At 38.0% G+C, this 23,072-nt stretch overlaps 2 protein-coding genes across 3 annotated transcripts in view; one reads left to right on the top strand and one right to left on the bottom strand.

Moving 5' to 3' along the window:
• lrba (LPS-responsive vesicle trafficking, beach and anchor containing) overlaps positions 1-23,072 on the bottom strand; it is a 275,018-nt gene that overhangs the window by 81,079 nt on the left and 170,867 nt on the right. For both annotated transcript variants that reach the window (XM_081361109.1, XM_081361108.1), the window contains exons 38-39: positions 18,348-18,488; positions 16,204-16,340 (exon numbers count right to left, since the gene is read on the bottom strand). In XM_081361109.1, the coding sequence (XP_081217235.1) occupies positions 16,204-16,340; positions 18,348-18,488 (278 nt within the window). The remainder of the gene's footprint in view (positions 1-16,203; positions 16,341-18,347; positions 18,489-23,072) is intronic.
• mab21l2 (mab-21-like 2) lies at positions 11,119-14,893 on the top strand. The gene has a single exon (XM_081361112.1). The coding sequence runs from the start codon at positions 13,479-13,481 to the stop codon at positions 14,556-14,558; it is 1,080 nt and encodes a 359-aa protein (XP_081217238.1). The 5' UTR covers positions 11,119-13,478; the 3' UTR covers positions 14,559-14,893.

The raw sequence follows: 23,072 nt of genomic DNA on the forward strand, positions 1-23,072 counted from the left end.
TCTCTGTTGGGCAAAGTGTGCACTTGTGTTTGAGCTGTGATAAGGGCATTCGCAGTGAGGAAAAGGAAACGGCTCTCCTGCCGCTGACAGAATCCCCATCCTCACTTATAAAATGTGTAATAAACGAGCATTATAACGCTCAATTTGAAGCTTGGCAACCGATGGCATACAATTACATGTGTGTGAGAGAGTGCACTCATACTCTCAGATGTTGGCTTTTAATGTGCCAATGCATCTGCAGAGCAAAATGAGGTGATTGAAGTTCAATTTGTATGCTGTTATTAAGTGTTTCCGCCTGGCTGAGTGTGTTAAAGATTGCGAATGGGACATTTATTATTACCTTTTGGTCAAATGAAGTGGCCTGGGCGATAAGGTGATGAAATTAATGAGGAGGAGGAAGTGGGTGATCCATCAACATCAACATTCAAAGCCGAGTGCACTGGAGATGCAATATTGGAAAACTTGATAGAATTCATGGGAATAAAAGGGAGGAGTTATTGGAGAGGGCCTGCTGTTTCTAACACATCTGACCATGTAAATAAGAAGCTGTAGTGTGGACGCAAACACGCACACACACACACACACACACACACACACACACACACACACACACACACACACACACACACACACACACACACACACACACACACACACACACACACACACACACACACACACACACACACACACACAGACATATAGCATCAAGCTTACATCACTCACAGAACACAATCACAATCTGAGAGATATAGAAAATAACTTTAAGGTGTTTGTATGAGACCGAGGGCAAATGTAACACTCAAAATGTCTTCAGTCACAGATAAGCTAAAGTGATGAGATGACACTTATTCAGCACATGCAAGTTCTCTATCTGTCTGAAGAAAAAAAAAAAAAAAAAAAAAAACCTATTTGTTTCACTTTGTGAGAAATTTTATGCAAAAAAAAAAAATAAATACAGATTTTGATCTAGGAAAGCGATTTTGGAGATTCCCAGTATTTTCTTCTCCTATCTAACATTTTGATGCCTTTCAATATAAACTATTTTATATTTTATCTCAAGGTTGCTGTAGACAATTCAACTGTAAACTAGTAACCGTACATGATGTTATTGTGGATTTGATGTTGCAGACAATTTTCAATTATGAAATAGAAGTTGCATGGCTAAATTAAAAGACTGAATCTAATTTACATTTTTCAATCTGTTTGAAGACTGTTCTTGACTTTTCAGCTGTTCTTGAGTAATGAGACTAAGGACTACATCACTGTTTTAAATATCTGATCTGAGGGAATTATAAACCATGCTAATTGGTCCTCTCTTAGAAAATCCAATTCATTCGAGTGAACTGGTTCATTCAATAGATTACCAAAATATCACTGATTCATGTCCCTGTACTAGGTCTAATATTTTGGAAAAATTTATATTAGAGTGTGTTTTAATTTGATATTAGAGTGTGTAAATTGAGTGTGTTTTAATTTAAAATAAATAAATAAATTCACCTGCTCCATTATGATATTGTCATCCTATTTAAGATTAATTCAAAACTCATAATTTTTTTGTGCCAGTAAAAATAAAGCTCCGATGAAAAAAATTATAGAATTTTGTTATTTACATAATTACATTATTTCGAAAAACAGACTGTTCCTTAAATAACTTCAGTGTATTTAGCTGTTCTTTGTTTGTTGCTAATTTCATATTTTACAGTTGCAACATACCTATACCAAAACATGGCATGTAAAATTTTAGTGGTCTGTAGTCTGAAATGTTACACCTGCCCTTAGTGTCCATTGTAAACACTCTTTCAGCAGCACCCCAACAAAAATATATATATGCAACAAACATACCACAAGTTCTCTTTGCACAAACCCCGCACACACATCCATCAAGACATCTTGTCCCATCAGAGAATAAGTTGATTTCATTCATAGGACTACATGGGGCTGCAATAGAGTTTTTAAAAGCCAAGGCATATGGATAGCACCATGTGATTAGGTGGTTCAAGAATGTGCCCCTACGATGAGAGCTGAGAATCATGGGACTGTACAAGCACGGTTTCTCTTTCAAAGTATAACACAAATCTGAAAACATCAGTGAAGCTGCTTACAAGCTGTATTTTTTTAACCATATATCAAAGATTAGCAGTTGTTATCTTCAAAACATTGTAAAATCAACGTGCAGTGTCAAATATTCCACTGAGAGAACATAAATTCCATGTTATCCTCCTACTTAAAGCAGCACTCAGTAGCTTCGGGATTTCTTCGCTGTATTAACGCTTTTTTCTCACAGGTTTCTCTCTAGAGCTCCCCCCACAGCTTCGAAATAGATATTTGACAACACTGTTGTAAAAACTCTTTGGTGATTCTCAGACACCAGAGGCTAGTAGATCAACGACATCAAAGCAGATGGGACATTCTTTAAAACGTCTTCTTCATTCGGGTTCGAACAGCGTGAGGGAGCGCAATAATGACAGTATTTGAGCAGATTTCTTTTGGCCGTAAAGCAATTGTTTACATCGCGAGACCTGATATCACGCGATACTTCCTGCCGCGGCGGCCGGCGGCCCGCCGCCCCAAAGTTGCAAGTGCGAATTTTCCGCTCACGGGCACCAGGGGGGTGCGAAACGACCACCATTCAACCCGAAATAAGTAATATAACCATTCCAATGACTCCGAAGCTGTTCAGTTAAGGTAAAAAAGTTACTTAGTTCACCTTTAAATCCTCAAGTCAACTCATAGAAGGAAAGTAATAGCAAACTGACAATATTAAAATGTCCTTGACATGTTACAACAGTAAATCAGCTCAAGGGATAACAAAAATACTATAAACTGGTAAAACATTAGCAGTCAGCCACTTAAGATTTATAGAAAAAGTATTTAGCAAATACACATACATATTTATATGTGTGGTAGCTGAAGTATTTAGTTCTTAAAGTATTCAGGCTTAAAGTCAAATAAGGATTAGAACTTCCTTTGTCCCTCACCACTCCGTTTGCCAACAGGTTAGCCTTTTAACTTGCTGAGAGAGAGAAAGAAAGAGAGAGTGAGGGAGGAAATCTTGTGTGGATTTAGAAAAATGTCAAGAGCTATGGGGTTAATTGGAGGAGAAGTGAATCCTTTAGTGCACTTACTCATTAAACATTTGGCCTTTATGTAGAAGCTTGTGGGGGGTGACGGGAGGACACACAAAACGCACTGTAGGGACTCCAGTAAGGTGAAAGTTAACACCCATTTAATGATTTAAATGGACAAATTAGGGTGTTTTCGGCTCATAAAAATACAGCAGGACTGTTTCAGAGATAAAATGCAAAATTGCTGAAATGATGAATCGCTCCAAATGGCAAATGGGTGCATTGGGTTCAAGTAAACATACAGCTTCAAACAGGCCATTTTCAAGACGGTTTAATAACAAAGACAGAGAAGTCCGACCATCAACCGATGGAAGGTAGATATGCTATATTTTGAGGAAAAAATGGAGAAATATGATCAAGAGGAGAGGGATTGGATCCCTCCTCCTTTTCTAACTGACATCCATTCAAAGACTTTCTCCATCCTCAGAGATTTAAAGCGCTTTAACCCCAGGGCAAAGGAGGGCAGCTTGGCTCACCAAGGAGCTAGACGGAAGAAAGACAGGATAAGGGTGACATAAGTGTGAAGAAGAGGAGCGTGAAATTTGGCAGACATTCACAAACCAACTGTTTCGCTCCAAGCGCCTATCTGATGCTGAAGACTGAAGCAACCAGAGAGAGAGAACAGCTATGTTGAAGAGCTGTTGATGAAGGGTACTGCTAACAGACCCCAATTATTTGTAGAGTCATGTCAGGGAACAGTGGGCCGGGGGTACTGCAAACACTGCATTTGTGAACACTAAGTTGGAGAGTGTTGTGAACTAACATCCCAAACACCTCTGACAAGCATGAAGAAAATCATGTCGACAGACTTCCCTGTGGTTCAGTCCTTTTTCGAACTCCAAAGCATTCATACAGAGGAGAAACAGCCAGGCCAGGTTTAGATCCCGCTGCATCGTCCACCACTTTCACTCCAGTCCGTTGTCACGCCGTTCCTTACTGTGTCTAAGCCAGGATGGCAGAGAAGTGAAGTCCCCCTAATCCTTCTATTGTCCCAGGCCTAATTGGATTTAGAGGAGGAAGGTGGGGTAGAGGGTAAAATATGTGAACCCCTTTTAGGGTGCCTAAAGGGGGGACTTTCGTTTTTTCATGGCCTGAAAAGGAGGAATCCTCCAGGGATTTAAGGGATTGAAAGGTGACAGAAGCTGGATTATGTTTTTTATGACTGTGTCTTTAAGCAGGTAAACAGGGAAGCCCATTACATAGGAAAAGTGCAGGCAGGGGTTAATGTTGGGATAGCCAATTCCTAAGTATCTGTAATAAGTTGCTCATTTCAGTGGGTTTTGTTGCTGTGAGACCTCTCCAGAGAAAACTCCTGATGCTTATGACGAAAAATGCATTTCAACAAGTAATACAGGTATACCTAAACATGGAGCCTACAAAGCAACAGCAACGTGGTCTTCTTGCTGCTGGTTCCTGATTCCGAGTGAGCTCTAAACATTTATACTCTTCTATCTAAAGTATACTGTGGCTTAGGCTTTATTTGGAAAATGTTACTAAAACATTGTTTATTTTCTTCACTTAATAAGTATCTATATCTACAGTATATCTATATCTCTCTATCTCTACATCTATCTCTTTCTCTCTGTATATTTCTCTACAAATATCAGATATGTCAAATATCTGCACTTTTGAAATCTGTGATTAATCGCGATTAACTCTGAAATTATGCAATTAATTGCGGTTAAATATTTTACTTGACTGACAGCACTACAAAAACATACAAACGTCCAATAACAAATGCATTCACTGAGATCCAAGAAAAACTTGCTAGAGAAAAAAAATGTCAACGAGAAGATATGACAAGAAATAGACTAAAAGAAATGATGAAATTTGAAAATAACACACCATTTATTATTTATGTGATGATTACATTGATTACATTGTCACGTAAACATGACAATTACATTGCCACCATTCGGTTCACAATTCGCTGGAAAAACGAGCACCGGCTCCAGAAAAATTTTGGTCAAAAAGACCAAATGTGCTGTCTTGAAGTCAAATTGGCTGTTTCATGTCAATCCATTCAAAACAGAAAGTTGCAATGAATGTCCTCATGGCTCATGGCAACAGATCTGGAAAGGCCAAGCCAAAAAGCCTACAACTAGATTATTTGACCTTTGTCTTTATCGTCAAAGTGTTATTGGTGTGGAGCACAGTAATTCAGACTCATTTACACTGCTAGTAAACTGAATCAGATGATGCTTGATCGAACTGTCACCTAAAAGAACCTGTCATGGACGACTGGCCTTATTGGGTCCCCATGGAGACGCCATTTCAACCAGACTGGATGCATCATTAACCAAGACTGAGGAGGCGACAAGAGTGGAATTCAAGAGTTCTGGATCTTTAAAAAAATAAATAAATAGGATAACCCTATGTATGGTATTTAAACTGTATTTATTAACATGGACAGCTATACCATAGTTAGGGAGAGTAAACATGCAACAACAACAAAATAAAAGAGTGAAAAACGAATTCATAATATTAATAATAATCAGCAGTAGGAGAGGACAAAGGTGTGTGGCTCTAATCTCAGACAAACATGCTCACTCCATAAGGAGTCTCATCCATCTGGCTAGCAGCATATTCAGTGACGTTTGTCAGTGACTGCTCTGCTGAGTAAATGATGGAGAGCAGATCAATCAGGGGACTGGGAGGCCCCAAACCTTCACCCTGTCGGCAGAGGAAGATGGAGCAGCTAGACTCAGGTGCAGGAAACCCACCTTCCGTCTGGTGAAAAGGGGCCACTGATAATGGGCTGCTATTGTATAATATACCCAGGCTGCTGGTACTTGTGCTCAGTTAATCTGCTGGTACTTTATGCTTTTGGTAGGGTCATGTATTTGTATATTTCAAGTCTAAGTAACACTTGACTTTTATTCTTTAGCTATCAATACAGGTTCACAAGTCTTTGTAAAGCATCCATATCAAGTCTCTGGTAAAGTGCCAAGTCAAGTCTAAAGATTTTCAAGTCCAAGTCAGGTCTCAAATCTCTTTTGTTAATAGTTCTATGTATGCTGAAGTTGATGAAATGAAAATAATTTCACTCTAACTTGAAATATATTCATACACTACCATTCTTTTGAAAGAAGTCTCTTATGCTCACCAAGGATGCATTTATTTAATCAAATACAGTTGAAACAGTAATATTGTGAAATATTATTACAATTCAAAATAAATGTTTTCTACTGTAATATATAATATGTAATATATTCCTGTGATGGACAAACTGAATTTTCAGCAGCTAATACTCTAGTCTTCAGTGTCACATGATCCTCCAGAAATCATTCTGATTTGTTGATTTCAATGTTGAAAACATTTTGCTACTTATTATTTTTATGGAAACCGTGATAATTTTTTTTTCAGGATTCTGTAATAAATAAACAAAAAGTTTTTAAAAACTGCATTTGTTTGAAAAAGGAATCTTTTGTAAAATTGTAAATGTCTTAACCATCAATTTAATGTGTCCTTGCAGAATAAAAGTATTCATTTCTTATTAAAGTCTTCAATCAATTCGTATGAGTCTGACAAGTCTTAAGTCAATTTTTGCCAATGGAGTCAGAAGTTCCATGATCACGCCCCAATTCTCAGACTATACATAAGGAATGAATATTAAAATGATTTTCTATAATCAACAACATGCCACAGACACTATCAAAACATCTTATCTCAGAAATACTTTCAACTAAAAGTCAAACCCAAATCACAGACCAACGTATCTTTTGCAGGACACAGTCGGTGTAAAACTCATCCTGACCTTCACCAGTAGCTCTAGAGTAGCACAATACATCTCTCTGAAACATCTCTTTAGAATGATGTCCATCCCAGATCATAAAAGTGCCACCAGGGAAAGAAGGCCACAATAGAAACAGACAATAAATTCAATGAAGGATGCAAGTTGAAAGCATGAGGGCAGCTCTCCTTGACTTTGAGATGCTTCTGTCACAAATCCGTTTCTTCCCTGTTCTTAGCATTCAATTATCATTGCTGTATCAGTAGACAGAATCGGTGAACTGTTTCATACCAGATGACTTCATTGCAGGAGTAACCTCGGAGAGACTGGGAGTTATCAGTCCCATGGAATGGGACAGGAAAGAGCAGCTTCTGTTTAAATCACTAGTAAGAAATGAGAACTAGTGATATCCAGATCATGATGTGCAATTCTTCATTATTTTAGTGTGATTCAAAACTTTTTCATTCATCTGCACTGGACCTCAGTGCTTTGTACAATTTTATTCTTGGAATTTGGTCAATTAGAAATAACTTAAAAGATACAAACTTGCTTTGAATGATGGTAAAAACACATCCAAATATAATTTCAGTATTTTGAAAATTGTGAAGAAGAGTAGACCTAAACGTGCTTCTATTTAGCATTTTTTAAAATGAAAACATTTTTCCATTACAAATTATATCAGAATAACTCAAGCTAACACACAAAGATGAATATTTCACACACATTTAACATCACACCTTTTTTTCAACATCTTAAAACATCTTATCTTATCATAGCTTAAATTGGGATACAGAATCCCAGATTTTCAAAGTGGTCTCAGACTTTTGGTAACTACTGGGTAGATGGGCATAAGGTAGTCTATAGAGAGAGAGAGAGAGAGAGAGAGAGAGAGAGAGAGAGAGAGAGAGAGAGAGAGAGAGAGAGAGAGAGAGAGAGAGAGAGAGAGAGAGAGAGAGAGAGAGAGAGAGAGAGAGAGAGAGAGAGAGAGAGAGAGAGAGAGATCCCCTCATCATTCAACTCACTGTACGACTCATTAATTTATCGACTCCAGCAGGACACTGTGTACAAATGCTGATATGAGCAACAGTCATGGCTGCTCTCCTCCAGCTCATTGATAGTGACAGAGGTGCTAGGTTGGCTGTTTGCCTCTGTGCAAACTACTTGCGCCTAACTGAAAAATCAATAAAATCGCCGGACAACCTGACACTGATCAGCAGCAGTCGAAGGTCGTCTGTGGCAACCAAATGAGGAGGGAGGGTGTGTGTGTGTGTGTGGAGCGATGAGCCACTCCAGGATGTTTGTAGGACAAGCGTAACAATACTTTCACTACGTAACATCCCTCCCACCTTCCCTCCTCTCCTCTCCTCTCCTCCTACCCAATTAGGTGTGAACGGAGCTTGTCCTTCAGAAGAAACTCGACTGCCTGAAGCGAAAAGCAATGTACGAATCTGGGAGGATGTTTTATATAAAGCAAACATGTGGGAAGTCAAGGATTAAACAATATAAAACATGGAATTCATTATTGTTCAATCTGGTGGCATTTCAAGTGAAACATATACTCATGAAATTGGCTCCAAAAAGTATGCATGAACACACTTTGAACGTATGAATTACATTGTACTATACAACAAAATATCAAACCAACTGGTGTCAAGGTTATTTTTATCAAGTCAGTTCTCCTTCAGTTCACACAGGTGTCCTGATTTGTATAAATATATCTAGTATAACAGTACTGTTTTAAATGTATTGTTTTTCCAACAATACTTCTAATACAAAAAATAATGTATTTTTTGTAAAATATTTTACTTGAAAAGTTTGTCTGTGCTACCATTACAAAAAATAAAAACTGATATTTTGTCATAGAATGAAGTGACATTCATACATGCCAAAGTTAAAGCACCCTAGAAAAGTTTACTTGAGAGCACCATACTTTCATTTTTACTATTCCTGCGGACGCATACTGTGTTTAGAAATTTTTCAGTATTCCAGCAGCACTGGATACTGTGTCCTACAGTGCCACACACACTCGATTTAGCATCCCATTTCTAGGTTGATTAATGAACCGGAATTAATAATTTGATCATTACACAAAAATTGAATTATAAATGCTAAACAGCTGCTATTTCCAAGATGATAACTGGACTCACGCAACAGCAATGTAGCGCAGTACTATTGGGAGAACATTTACTGCAGATTCAGTTTAGAGCTTGTCTGAAAAACTCTTTTTCCAAATAAATTTGGTTCTGGAAAAAATGAATTGGGAATGGGTGTTCTGTGCTGATTAGCTCGAAATGTCAAAATGTTTTAGAACAGCACAGCAATATATTACACTGAGAGCAGTAGAGAACCATGGGTACAACATAGAGGAGTGTCTGATCAGGAAAATCCTAAAACACATCAAATGCAGACGGTGAATGTGAGGGGCACAGAGAGACACCCATCTGCTCCATGACCTCACCAGATCTCCCTGGCAGATGCGGAAAGGCCTGCCAAGCAATTAGTACCACTGGTTGACTTGTTTGGGGCCGTCTCCTAGGGGCAAATGCAGCTGGGGCCGTCTGTATGTGTGTGAAACGCGGGTAAGACGGTGTGCCTTTTTGGCCTGCTGCCTCTCACGTTTCCATTGTGGGGCAGAAAAAGACTACAGGCTAAAAGCATCTGTAACTGACATTCTAGCCCTCTTATCATTGACATGAAAGAGCAAAACATGCTAACTTCAGCCGAGACGGAATGAAAAAATGCTGCACTTTTTTCTCTTTCCTCCTAAATGAGCCTGGAGGACAACGTAGTCATGTTTTTATTAACCAAGGATGTCTTTACGGCACAGGAATACTACATCTTTAAGGATATACCAGAACTGCAAATAAGAACTTGAATAAAATACTAACCCAGGACAAATAATTTTATAATCCGTCACATACAGGAAAGTCATGCATTTCCACAAGAGAGCAAGTGAGAGTAAATTTGACAAAGCATGATGGGACGACAGGGAGATGAACGTTTTGGCTCTGTGTTGGACAGTATCTGCCACCCCAACATTTTTCCTGTTTAAATATGCCCTGAAATCTATACTTTGTGGAAAACCCAAAAGAGCTTGTCTTAGTTTTGAAGGTGCCCCTGAAGTTATCCGGATCAGTGTTTTTCTTTTTTCTTTGATCAGCCAACACTATCTGTCTCTTTTCTAACTAGGTCAGATGACCTGGAAATCACGTTAGCCTCTTCAAGATGTAGAGACACAAGGAATGAGAAAAAGAGAGAGTCTTATCAGACACTGTCCAGTGTTGTAGAGAGGATCAGAGTGGAGTCATCAGATCAAAGAGGAGTGGCTCCACTCTACCGTGCCTCTCTCATCTTCTCGTTCAGTCTGCTCACTAAGACCAAAGCTCTTTTGGTCTCCAGATAATACGGAATGTTTTCAAAAAAAAGAGATAAAGAGCCCAAAAGCATTTCTTCTTGCGTTGGAGCTTATTTAAACGGTTCTATTCAGATCTGCTAAGTGTACATTAGGTTCAAGAACACTTTTTGGCACTTTAGCGTTAGAAGAATCAGAAATTCTACCACTTGCTGAGCTTTCAGAGAATCAAAGCCTTGCGAAGATATATAAGTGCCTCTGACCTTTATAAAACGATTCAAAGGAAGGAAAGGAAGTTAAATAAAAATCATAAAAAAGAAAAGTCTTGAATCATTTCATGGTATTTACGCTCAAATTTGCTTAGCTATTTAAATAAACAATAATTTGTTTAATGCATAATTAAATAAAGGAAAATAGTATGGGCAATTCAAATTTTCTGTGTGAATGGGTGCAACAACTAATCATACTCAAATATGGCATGCTATAAATGTTTGTAAAATAGAAATGGAAATTAGATCGGTGTACATTTTTTGCAGTTTATGTAAATAAAACCAATGCTTCCACATGCCAAACTCTGATTAATGAAATTATAGTAATAGCCTCTCACCTTCAGACAGAAAAGATCACATTGAATTTAATTGTTTATCATTTGAATTGGCCAAAACACTTTTTCAAAAGACAAGATAAACAAATCCATTAAAAACAATTAAAAGATTAAGTGATTCATTTGCTTAATTCTTGAATAAGCAAAATTGCACTGCACTAAGGTAAGTTCATTTCAAATTATGTAAAAGTGTGTTAACCCAATTAACCCTAATTGATTTTAGACAAACATTTAATTTCACTATTATTTAGAGCTGAAATTGGGAGCAAGTATTCACTTTTTTTTTTTTTTTTTTAACAGGTTACAAAACTGATATTAGACGTCACATGATTTATTTAACATGTAGCATTCTACAATTCCACTTATTTAACTGCTAAAGTTGTTTCTTTGCCATTACAGAACAAGGTCATATATGAAAGAATGAACGATAAGGTGACTGGAGAATCAATTACTTGTTGCACATTATTTTATTCCAACATAAAGGTCTATAGGCCTAAAGAACTAAACTTACATGAAAATTATGTAAAATCCACTACATTCACGTCGCTGTAGAAATATTAATAATCATCCCCTGGCGTCTGATTTCGTGATGTTGTTTCACTTGGTTAAGGAGCAAAAACAATGTTTGTGCGATTAAATAAAACACCGTGAAGTTTCTTTAACGAAAGAACATTCGCTCAGCGTGACTCTAACAAACAGTGTTTTACTCGAGCGAAAAATAAAACACCCCGCGGGCTTTCAGATGGGCTTAACAACACAAACTCTTGACATTCGCTTCTCTCACTGTAAAAACACACTCAGTCGCGACGGATCGATAGTTTGAATGGCCTCATTTAGTGCAACGCATCCTACAGCACGCAGCGCTGTATCTGCAGACTTCCTCGTAAGCCTGTCGTTAAGACAACTGTGATGAGAGCTGAACTCATACAACATGAAGTCTGGCTTGATAAGAGACTTCAATTACCACGCCAAACAATCTCTCCTCTCTAAATTATTCATCTTAACACATATGCTTTGGAAGAGATGCTGCTCAGATTCACTTGACTCCTGAGAACAGAACAACGGTGGAGATAAACAGATGGAAACAAAATAGTTACTTTTAAGGTTGTTTTAATGACAGCAATGAATATAGCGAGCGAACGGCAATAAAGGTAATTAAATGCAAAACGAATAGAGAGATACTACGCACAAAAAAGAAAAATGACACAACATTTCTTGCATCAAAAAATACAGAGAAAAACTAAGTAAAGCAATTTGTTTCTTTAAAAAAGTTACAAAGTACGAACCCAGCTTTAACTGCAAACCATATTTTTATTTTTTTTTTTTTTTTTAATTTTCTTTGTTCCTTTCTGTTCTAAAAACGTGCTTTTATTCTCCTTATATCAAGTGCATGTAGAAGTTAAATCGTAAATATATTCTGTAAATAACACATGTGCAGTTTGCTTATAGGCTAGCCTACATCCGCACTGGAGCGTTTCTAAACCCCAATTCATTACAGCAGCTCACTGTCATCTAATTACAATAACACTGAATAACCCAAACGACACATCAGTCGCTAAAAACGTTTTATTGTGTTTATTATATTTTACTGACCATAGTCGCTAATCGAGAAATTAAAAAATAGTTTTAAACAGTCTATAACACCCGCATAAAATGTTGCAATTATAAATATGAACATACCGGAGAATTAGAAAAGTTAACCAATCTAGATCATTGTGCTATCGGCATTATTACAATATTACAGAAGCTACACCTCAACGACCATGCGACCATGAGCACACACACACACATGCATGCATATTTGATCTTTCTGAGTATGGGTGAAATGGCGGTGGACGAATGCAACAGCAGCGCGCGATCAACAACCTTACAGTGGCAAAAACAGTCTCTCTCTCTCTCTTTTTACACAAATCGTTTAGCAGCCAATTGTTAAAGACCAAAATTGAATTCAAAGTAATCAAAAATAAATAACAATCGCACCAAACAAGCAAGCAAGCATTCAAAATGTAGCATATTTTCAGCGATCAAATGTAGGCTATACGGTGAGATAACAATCACCAAACATGTAAAATCGTTGTAATGTAGGTTAAAGTAAGTAAAAGGTGAAATGTGTGCTCTTAATGTTGTCTGTATAGCCTAACCTGGAGGAGCCGTATCTCGAGCGCTGGATGTTCAGGAGGAGAGAGTCTCTCCAGCGCACCGAGGCTGTGATTGGCCAACAGCACTGACAGCTCCCCCGCTGATTGGCCAGGAACAGATGCCCGTCCCCCTTTCACTCCAGCTAGAGGACCATTCATAAACTAAACAATTCCAACACTCACGGCTGAGTCTGGACAACTGCACACTGGCGCACAGTTTTCATGCGCAAACACAAGTGAAAAAGATGATGACATGACGCGCGGAGATTTATACTTCAACTGATACTGGCAACAACTTGAACCTTAAAACCTTTTCAAGTCGAGTTGGAAAAGTCGCACTGCGTTGCATCCATCCATCCGTTTCCTGGTCCAAATTTGACGTCTATCCGCTGTGGGCGCAAACTTCATCACTTCGTCCTTTTTTTCTTTTTGCTGGGAGTTGTGCCTCTGGCTCCACCGGTAAGCATTGGATCCATCGGCGTACTGCGAAACTCCGGTCTACAGTCCGGATCTGTGCCCCAATATGATTGCAACGCAAGCAAAGCTGGTTTACCAGCTCAATAAATATTACAACGAAAGATGCCAGACGCGCAAAGCGGCCATCGCCAAGACCATACGAGAGGTGTGTAAGGTGGTGTCGGATGTGCTGAAGGAGGTGGAGGTCCAGGAGCCCCGTTTCATCAGCTCCTTGAGCGAGATAGACGCGCGTTATGAGGGCATGGAGGTCATCGCACCCAACGAGTTTGAAGTCGTGCTTTACTTGAACCAGATGGGAGTCTTCAACTTCGTGGATGACGGCTCTCTGCCGGGCTGCGCGGTTCTCAAACTCAGCGACGGCCGTAAGAGGAGCATGTCCCTGTGGGTGGAGTTCATCACCGCCTCCGGTTATCTGTCGGCGCGAAAGATCCGCTCCCGCTTCCAAACGCTTGTGGCCCAGGCCGTGGATAAATGCAGCTACCGGGACGTGGTTAAGATGGTGGCGGACACGAGCGAAGTGAAACTGCGCATTCGGGAGAGATACGTGGTGCAAATCACCCCGGCCTTCAAGTGCACGGGCATCTGGCCTAGAAGTGCAGCTCAGTGGCCCATGCCTCACATCCCGTGGCCCGGGCCGAACCGGGTGGCGGAGGTGAAAGCGGAGGGGTTTAACCTTCTCTCTAAAGAGTGCTACTCGTTAACGGGGAAACAGAGCTCGGCGGAAAGCGACGCCTGGGTTTTGCAGTTCGCCGAGGCCGAGAACAGGCTTCTGATGTCGGGCTGTAGAAAGAAATGCCTCTCTGTTCTAAAGACTCTCCGTGACCGACACCTCGAGCTGCCGGGACAGCCGCTCAATAACTACCACATGAAGACCCTGCTGCTGTACGAGTGCGAGAAACACCCGCGGGAGACTGACTGGGACGAGTCGTGCCTCGGCGACCGTCTGAACGGTATTCTGCTGCAGCTCATCTCCTGTCTGCAGTGCCGCCGGTGCCCACATTACTTCTTACCCAATCTAGACCTGTTTCAGGGTAAACCACACTCAGCCCTGGAGACAGCGGCCAAACAGACCTGGAGACTGGCCAGAGAAATCCTTACCAACGCTAAAAGTTTGGATAAACTGTAAGATGCAAAAGGAGGACATTTATTGATTGGTGAATATTAACGGACGTTTGAGATCACAACACTGAAAGTGGAGAGAATGTGATCGTGGTGCTCTCTGAATAATCTCTGAAACCAAGAAAATGAAAGATTAAAATAAAACTTAAGATTGCAAAACTTAGCATTTGCTTTTGCCAACGGGACATTGCAGGAGAGAGAAATGAAGGTACATTTTAAACTAAGTGTAATGATTTTGTTGTTTGTTTGAACTGTTTTCACATAGTGAAAATTTTATTTAAATATATGCACAAGATCTTTAATTGCGAATTACAAAATGTAGCGTGCCAAGTTCAATTTTTTTCATGATGTGATCAAAAATTGAAACGTGTAATAAAATCATGACACGATGAAATTTAAACTTGGCAATTTGTCATTACTTAGTTCAAAAACAAAAACTCTTGACATTAATGGGACTGCAATACATACGCATAAGACGCATGCATAATTAAGCGTATAGTTTTGTGATTTGTCTTCGTTATAAACAAAAGTAATATTAGGACAGTGTGTATTTGTGAACTGGCCTTTCAAAACGAAACCGAGAAAATACGCGTGGCCTGTTGCTCTGAGATAAAACGGAGATTTATTAAATAGACACTAGCAACAAAATAAAGATTAGTTTAGCGTAAAAAATGGAAATAATGGAGAGCAATTTGTAAAACAGCCAAGACCACGTACGCTGCTAAATAAAATGTAAAAAATAAAACGTAAACAACCGATCTCTCACAATACAACAACAGCAGGCCTACTTAATTTCACTGATTAAAAACCAAATATGCACCACATAAAATATAAAAATGTTTAAATAAAAACACTGCTTTTTTTTCGACTGAATTAATAATAATAATAATAGGCTCATTCTTGGGAGTCAATTAGTTCACTCTGGAAATCCCCGGAGAGAAAAAAAAAACTTATATTTTATTATTGATTATAAAAATAACAGCAGCTTAAAAAATAAAAAAGCCTTCTGAAAGAAATACTTTGAAAATGTTTGCAACAAACAAACAAATACATAAATAATCTACTAAAACAGATATGCTGTTTAATTCTGGAAAAGTAACCATTTTAGCTCACAATTCTGTTAAACAACAAATTATTATTAATCTAGCTTTTAAGAAAACAACTTTATTGAAAACAATATTTTTGAAGTACATAAACATAAAAGGACATTAAGGAAATACTGAAAGTTGATATAGCCTACTTTGTTATAAACAGGCAAAACAAAAGTCCAAGCAAATCCAGCATTCAGAATAATTTATTCCTCTTCAAGCATTCAATATGGTAAGAATTTTCGTTGGCACACCTCAGTTATAAGCCAATGGTGATGGCAAGTAAAACTTCAATAGCCTTGACCCATGTTATGAACAGTTGAAACATGCAACATGCTATGAGGAAAGAGAGCACTCTTTTCTGTCTTTGTGTTATGATAAATGATACGATGACCACAAATAGCCAATACTCACAAACTCTGCATGGAAAAGGTACAGTAGTTTAACCACTGATGTTGCGAATACACATTAAAGGACCTTGGTTATACTATGGCTGGTCACACATTTTAAGTGTGCACATCTCATGGGACATTTGGAGTCATTTTGGATGAGAAACCCTCTTACCTTGGGATCAATGTCCTTAAAACTTGGGTCTTCTTCATCCACCTCAAAGTATAACTCTAGTGCTGTGATGGACAGTGTGCCTTTTACCACTACAGCGGGTGCAACCAGCTGTGCGCTGGTGCTCAGGTTAACAGGCCCTACAGATCACAGAAGAGCACAGCGGTTAGTGTGTGTGTGTGTGTGTGTGTGTGTGTGTATGTGCGCGCCTCCCCCACCCTCTACATGCCCTTGGCATAGAAACCATTTCAAAGGAGTACAAAGTGTTTACTTGAACACATAAACTCAACAAGGGCGCATATTGACTTCCTGATAGAACATCTTTAGTTTTAATAAGCTTGGTGGGAAAAGTCTCCAAAGTAAAGCTACAGTCATTTTAGGATAATAAGGTTGAAGTCAAATGATAACTTCAAAAGCACTGTAAGACATGATTTAGGGTGATTTAGGCTCAATCTTTTTTTGCATGCACAATTTTAAATTATAATAATGATAATAATAATAATGAATAATAATAATAATAATAATAATAAAATCTTACCAATGTAAATTAAGTAATGCTGCCTATATAACTTAATAATATTACAACTTTCTTAATATTACTGTTTAGCAACTGAACCATGAAAAAAAAAATGAAGATTTGTTAAATGTAAACTAATAGCTAAAGCATTCATTATTAATTTAGACTATTTAACAATTAATCAAGAACGATTTAATTAAAATATTTTTTTTAAAAGCAGATTCATTTAAAAAAAAAAAAAAAAAAAAAAAAAGGATTATCCCGTGCACAATGACATATTTAAGCGCTTCATCTGTCATTGAAATGGTAGCCTATAGTCAAGATGTCAAAAAAGCGCTGAAATCCGCTGTCAATCAGCGCTCATTGATTGCGGGCTTTGGGTTTAATCTGTCATCAATCTTAATTTATGCCAGCATGACAATGTTGAAGGGTTGCTCTGGGGAATTTCTGCCTCTCTGCATGCGCAAAGCATCGGATTTGCGCTTGCAAACTGCCGTTGCAGTCAGCACGACCAGAAGCCCGTGTTTGATTTCCCCAAGCACCCTTCAACTCACAGACGCATGGCATGATCAGATAAGTTCATCAGTATGTAATACGGCTGAGAAATAACATGTTTTTTCCTCCCTTCGAAACCGGAACACGTTTCAATTAGCCTACACCGGAATCAAACAGCTTGCTAAGTAGATGATCGGCAACGACCTGAATCTCCACGATAATTTGCACTTTATTTGAGAGAGACTGTCTTTTATTAGGCATATAGGGCAGACCGACAGCCCAAATGAGATCAAACATTTATAAACGCGTTAATGACGAAAACAACACGAGTCAAAATAGATCAAATAAAATCCGATTTAGGCTATGCTCGGATGAACAGATTATTAATGTGTAGCTAGGCCAACACTTTTGCAATTTTGCGAACTCCGCGTCAAACCACTTATAGGGCCTAACCAACTAAAAAATACAATTGTGTTAATATAATTAAATGTCATTCGTGCTTTTCGTACTTTAAATTCAACACTGTTAAAAGCTTAAAATAGTCATTAAAATGTTATTTAAAACATTTTTAGAGATATCTATTTTTACTTCACCATTGAAAAATATAAGCGTTTTTTTTTTTTTTTTCGGAAGAAACAAAATTTCTGCGTTTGGCCCGACAGGCCGAGAGATACAAATACAAGTGTGTTGTTTGGCTAATAATGAATGTAGAACAAATTTAACCATAATTTTCGTTTATATTTTAACCCATCTATTTAAACCAGCGTAGTCTAGTCCAAATAATTTGATTAGCCTATTAGTTGTTTTAAAGCAGGGATTTATACCTTAGCTCACTGCAGACTCCTGTCATGACTGTGGGCCTTCGAGCGCTGTTCGGCCCTCACTCAAATCTAACCCGATCACAGGCAGCTAATGAGAGGACTGCCTCAGATAATGGTGTGATCCCCCTATTAACGGCTGAAGAGAAGGGGGGTGACACTGCTGGGGCGCAACGAAACAAACCAGAACGCTGCCGTTATCAACGGTGCTGGCTAAGAGCGCGCGTCCAGCATAGAGAGCTTCATTTATTTGCAGGATCGTTCTATAACATACAGAAGCGTTCTAGTTTGTGCGTCGCTAGGCGGCTGTTCTTTACCTGTGAGGTTCTCCAACTCTTTCTCCTCCAAGGATGAGAGAGTGTCGTCGTCCTCCAACAGCAGCTCACTCTCTGAGTTCTGCTTCCCCAGCACTGAACTCCTGATGGACTGTTTGCCTTTCAGCACGTCCTCCTCTGGAGCTGCACAAAACAAAACATCACATTCCTTCAAGCGTAACCGCGCAAAAACTTTAAACGACTGTCAGTTTACGTGTACTCAGGTAAGTTGACGGCACAAAAGCTTAAAATAGCCTATAGGCATATGATTATTTTATATTTTATATTAAAACTCTAAACACTGAATATACGTTTTAAACACTATTAATAGGGTGTAATATATATTTTTCTGTCCTAAATGGCATCAAGTTAACATGACAACACCACCATATACGAGCCGCTATTTAATTTTTTTTATTTATTCTTTGGATCTGATCTATAACATTTAACATATAACATCACTTGCATTATTTTAATAGTCAGAATATTAAAACAGCTCATTTGCATAATGACGGTGAATTGTCATGGAGAAATTCATAGTGTATTTGATTAAAATAAGTCGATTTGCATAAACGATGTAGCTGAAATTGCACAATATCCAGACGGTTATTTAGAACACAGTTCTTTTTCTTTCAAAATAGTCATTTTACCTGATAATTAAGACATGTTAAGAAGAAAAAAATATGCATTCAGCTGACAGTGTTCATGACATGATATAGCCTACTTTATGATTCAATTAGTAAAGAAAATTTACAAAGGATGTGCTTGATTATGTTATAGAAAATAATAACTAATATCTGATAAGAGATCTAATTGTTAACATTAAGTCGTTTTGAATTGCAATTAAACTGCAAGCCCATATTCTGCTCCATATGCCAAGCTTCCCCCTGACAAAAATCAGGAGTGGCCCTGACTGATTTCAACAGAACATGACTTGAGGTTCCGCATAGATTATTTAAGAAAAATGGTAATCTGTAAACATTTACAGAACACTGCATTCCCAAGTGAGGGGCAAAAATGGGTCTACAGTAGAAACAAAGGCAATCCTTCATCTATGTAAACAGAGAGAGGTGACGGCCTACTGGAGCTACACAGAGTCCAGTCCAGAACTGTGTGGACGCAGAGCCATGTGACCTCTGACCCCTGTCTCCAGATACATCACCTGAGGGGGTTTGCATTTGCACTTGAAGCAAAACCCTGAGACAACTCTTTATAAATAGAGCTCTAAACCATTAGAAAAGCAGAGCAAAGAAATCTCTTGTCATGGAAAGTATGCTGGCGCACTGATATTTAGAACGGTCTTCCTGTAATTAACTCTCCCAAGAGAATTTGTAGTTAGCAGCAGTGAAATTACTACCAGCTTCCTAATACATACCACATGCCCGTGTGCTCACAGCAGACCGAGTGGACACAAGGATGTGACAGAAAAAAAAACGGTGTTACTTCTGTGCATTCAGCCACAATAACATTTAATCACATTTACGATTGTGTCTGAAGCTAGTTGAAATGCAGTCACTTCTTCCCAATTCTTTCTTTGTGAGACAGTACAGGCCAAACTGCTAAAAATGTTGAATACACATAACTCAAAATAAAACTACAGTATATATATTATTTGAAATCACAATTTTCAAGGAAACGTTGTGATGTCCAGCTGCATTTTTAATGTAATAACTTGATGAGTGCTACCAACACTGATGAGAAGCATAGGTAAGAAAGCTTAGAGAGAAGATATCAGACAGTAAAAGAATAAAGGAAGAAAAAACATGAAAATGAATCACAATAATAAGATAAGTAGATTTGGAAGTCTAGCAATTATTTTAAAACAAAAGCACTTCCTTTGAAGTTTACTTTTGGCTTTGAAATCATATGAGACCTCTGTTGTGGCATTATCCATGCATTCTGCACATCCACTTAAATAATGCTGTCCAATCAAACTTTGGATCCCTAGTAGACTAAAAAAAAAGTAAAAAAAAAAAATGGACTGAACAACAAATTTACAAGTGCCCTGAACGAGTCAAAAACCCATGTTGTAAGATTACATTCATACATCAGCTTTACTTAAATAGCTCATTCATTCCCCTCATTCAGCAAATGCTAATGTAAATACTTGCAGTTGCGTTACACTTTTAAGCTCTGTTTCCCTTTTCCGTGCAGGTTCAAATGCTCATTTATATGCAACTACGGAGGCAAAGCAATTAAATTGTCAGAATTAACAAATTTGTTTTTAACACAAGTGCAGCCAGGAGTGAAGTCAGGAGGTGCTTATTGATCACAGGAACAGAGACATTAGTCTTCAGGTATTTACACTCGCCCAACACCGTAGGCCCCACCTGGCCAAATCAGTCTCCAGAAAAGAGGGTGCTTTCCAGCCATAAATACATATCTTACCAAACTACCACTGTTTCCTGGCTGGCGATGAATGATCGCAATTGTGCGTGCCAAAAGGAGAAGTTTAGATATGATGATATATTCTGAGTGATGAAAACGAAAATAATTTGCAAGCAAGCCTTTCTATATTCATCAAGTAGAAACGCTGTTTCTTTCAAATGCTCGGGCATGTCTGTTATAAAAAAAAAAAGATTATATACTGCTATGCCTTACAAGTCCAAATGTTACATTTTTATACCAAGTATAGAGCAAAACCCCTATCAGAATACCGGATTGCTGAAAGTGACTTAAAATAGTTTCTTAAAAAATAAATAAATAAATCATGACTTTCTTCCACATGTCATGAAGATAATCACAGCCAGATATGACCCTTGTGCACTGTTTGAAAACTTGAGATCTTGCCCGAGACTTTCATTTCACTTCCGCAACAAATTTAGGGTCAGCAGAAAAGACACAAGCTTTCTATGGAGGAGAGGGGCAGACAAACATCAATGTTATGAGCAGCAATGCTATTTAACTGCTTAAGTATCTTTCAGTTGTCCATTCGCTTTTCCACCCTCCCAACTTATTATGAGTTTAGAATCATTTACTTTAATACTAAAATACTCAATTATTTAGGAAATATGCTCTTGAGTCATAATAGCTGTTTTTGTGTTTGTCCAGTATAGGTTTTTAGGTAAAGTTAAAGACAATTAATATATGCACATAAATACTTGATGGATGGATTGATGGTTTCCTGTGGTGGATGGACACTGGGGAAGAGTATAATGAAGGGTTTTAAGAGCTCAAAGTTTTAGGTTCCATTTCAAAGACGATTCAAAGTGTTCCTTGAGGAACACTTGAACTTAACCAAGTCTGAAGTTAGCGAAAGAAAAAGGGAAGAATACAGAGAAGAAAACGTAGAGGACGAAGCAAAAAGAGAGAAATCATTGGTTCCCCTCAGGGCCCTCCATCCAGCTGCATATTATGACCATTAGGGCGGCACATCGGTCTCTGAGGATGCTGGGATTCTGAGCACTTATTGCTTTTAGATCACATTCTTATTGACTTCTGTCACATTGGTCGTTTGTCTTGAGGACCTGTGTCATTCTAAGGGGGGACTAAGCAGTGACATACTGGAGACATTTTTTTTTTTTCTCAGAAATGGCCCCGTTTCCGAGGGGTGCAATAGGTTAAGCTGCTCAAGTCTAAGTACTGAATGGCAATGATTGTAAAGCCTGCTATCTCTAGGTGTGGCTAAAAACTCATCAAGAAATAATAAAAAAAAATTGTTAAGGAGTCTGTAAAACATTTGAACTCTCATATGCTGTATGCATTGCTGCAGTGAATGAAGGGACAGGGCAGGGCTGTCCCTTCATGTTTAAATTTGAACATTTAAATACGAGGAGAATGTGTTGTACAGAGATGCAATAATAACAACATTAAATGAGGCTAGGAAAGGGAACACGAGCCCCTGATGAGTTTAATAACCTCAACTTTACTTTTGATAGCATGGTAAACACCAATCTAAAATGAATAACTCATTAAATTGTTATCAATATGTGGAGTTCATTATGGATTATAAGATGCATATTTCAAATGAGATGACTTATTAAACAAAGAAAATATAATGAGAAATACATTATGAATAAATTATGCACATTTCATATAAATCTAGTTATTTCTGGGTGGAAAACTAAAGGCACTTGTTTTTAATTCCTTTTCTTAAACAAGAGAATAATTAAAAATGCATTCATCTATTTTTTCTGTATTAGATGCAAAAGGAAACTACATTTGCAACAATATTTTGCCTACATATGCAAGCTCTGCAGAAATATCTTTTCATGCTACAAATGAGATCTTTTATCTAAATATTTTTCTTTTAGTTTATCCTAGTTTATCCTATTTATCCCTAGTGCAATTTAACTCAGACATTCAAAAAGTGTTTTTCGACATAACAAAAAAAATTATTATTTTTTCTTCATAATTTTTACCTTGCTGTCATGTAAACTATAGCTGTAATGCGTCTCAGATTTTATGATGCATTTTACTAGATACTGTCTGCGACAATCGACAAAAATAGTACAAACCAGTGTTGGGGAGTCACTAACTACACCTGGTGACGCTACTAACTTGCTAGTTTCTTAACAGTGTAGCTTTTCCAGTAACACAAGCTTTACTTTATCCTAAGTTACTTTACACATGTTAGTGGAGTAGCATGACAAAACACTACATAACGTTTTCACATTGTTTTGCTCTTTATTTTGAACCAGTAGAAATGGTTCACTGATTCAAATCTCTGCACAAAAGTAATTTTGTGTCTCCCATGCTGTCACCCCAATTTGAATAAATTTGTTAATC

Source organism: Scardinius erythrophthalmus, assembly GCF_964197995.2.
Source record: "Scardinius erythrophthalmus genome assembly, chromosome: 3".
Lineage (NCBI taxonomy): Eukaryota > Metazoa > Chordata > Actinopteri > Cypriniformes > Leuciscidae > Scardinius > Scardinius erythrophthalmus.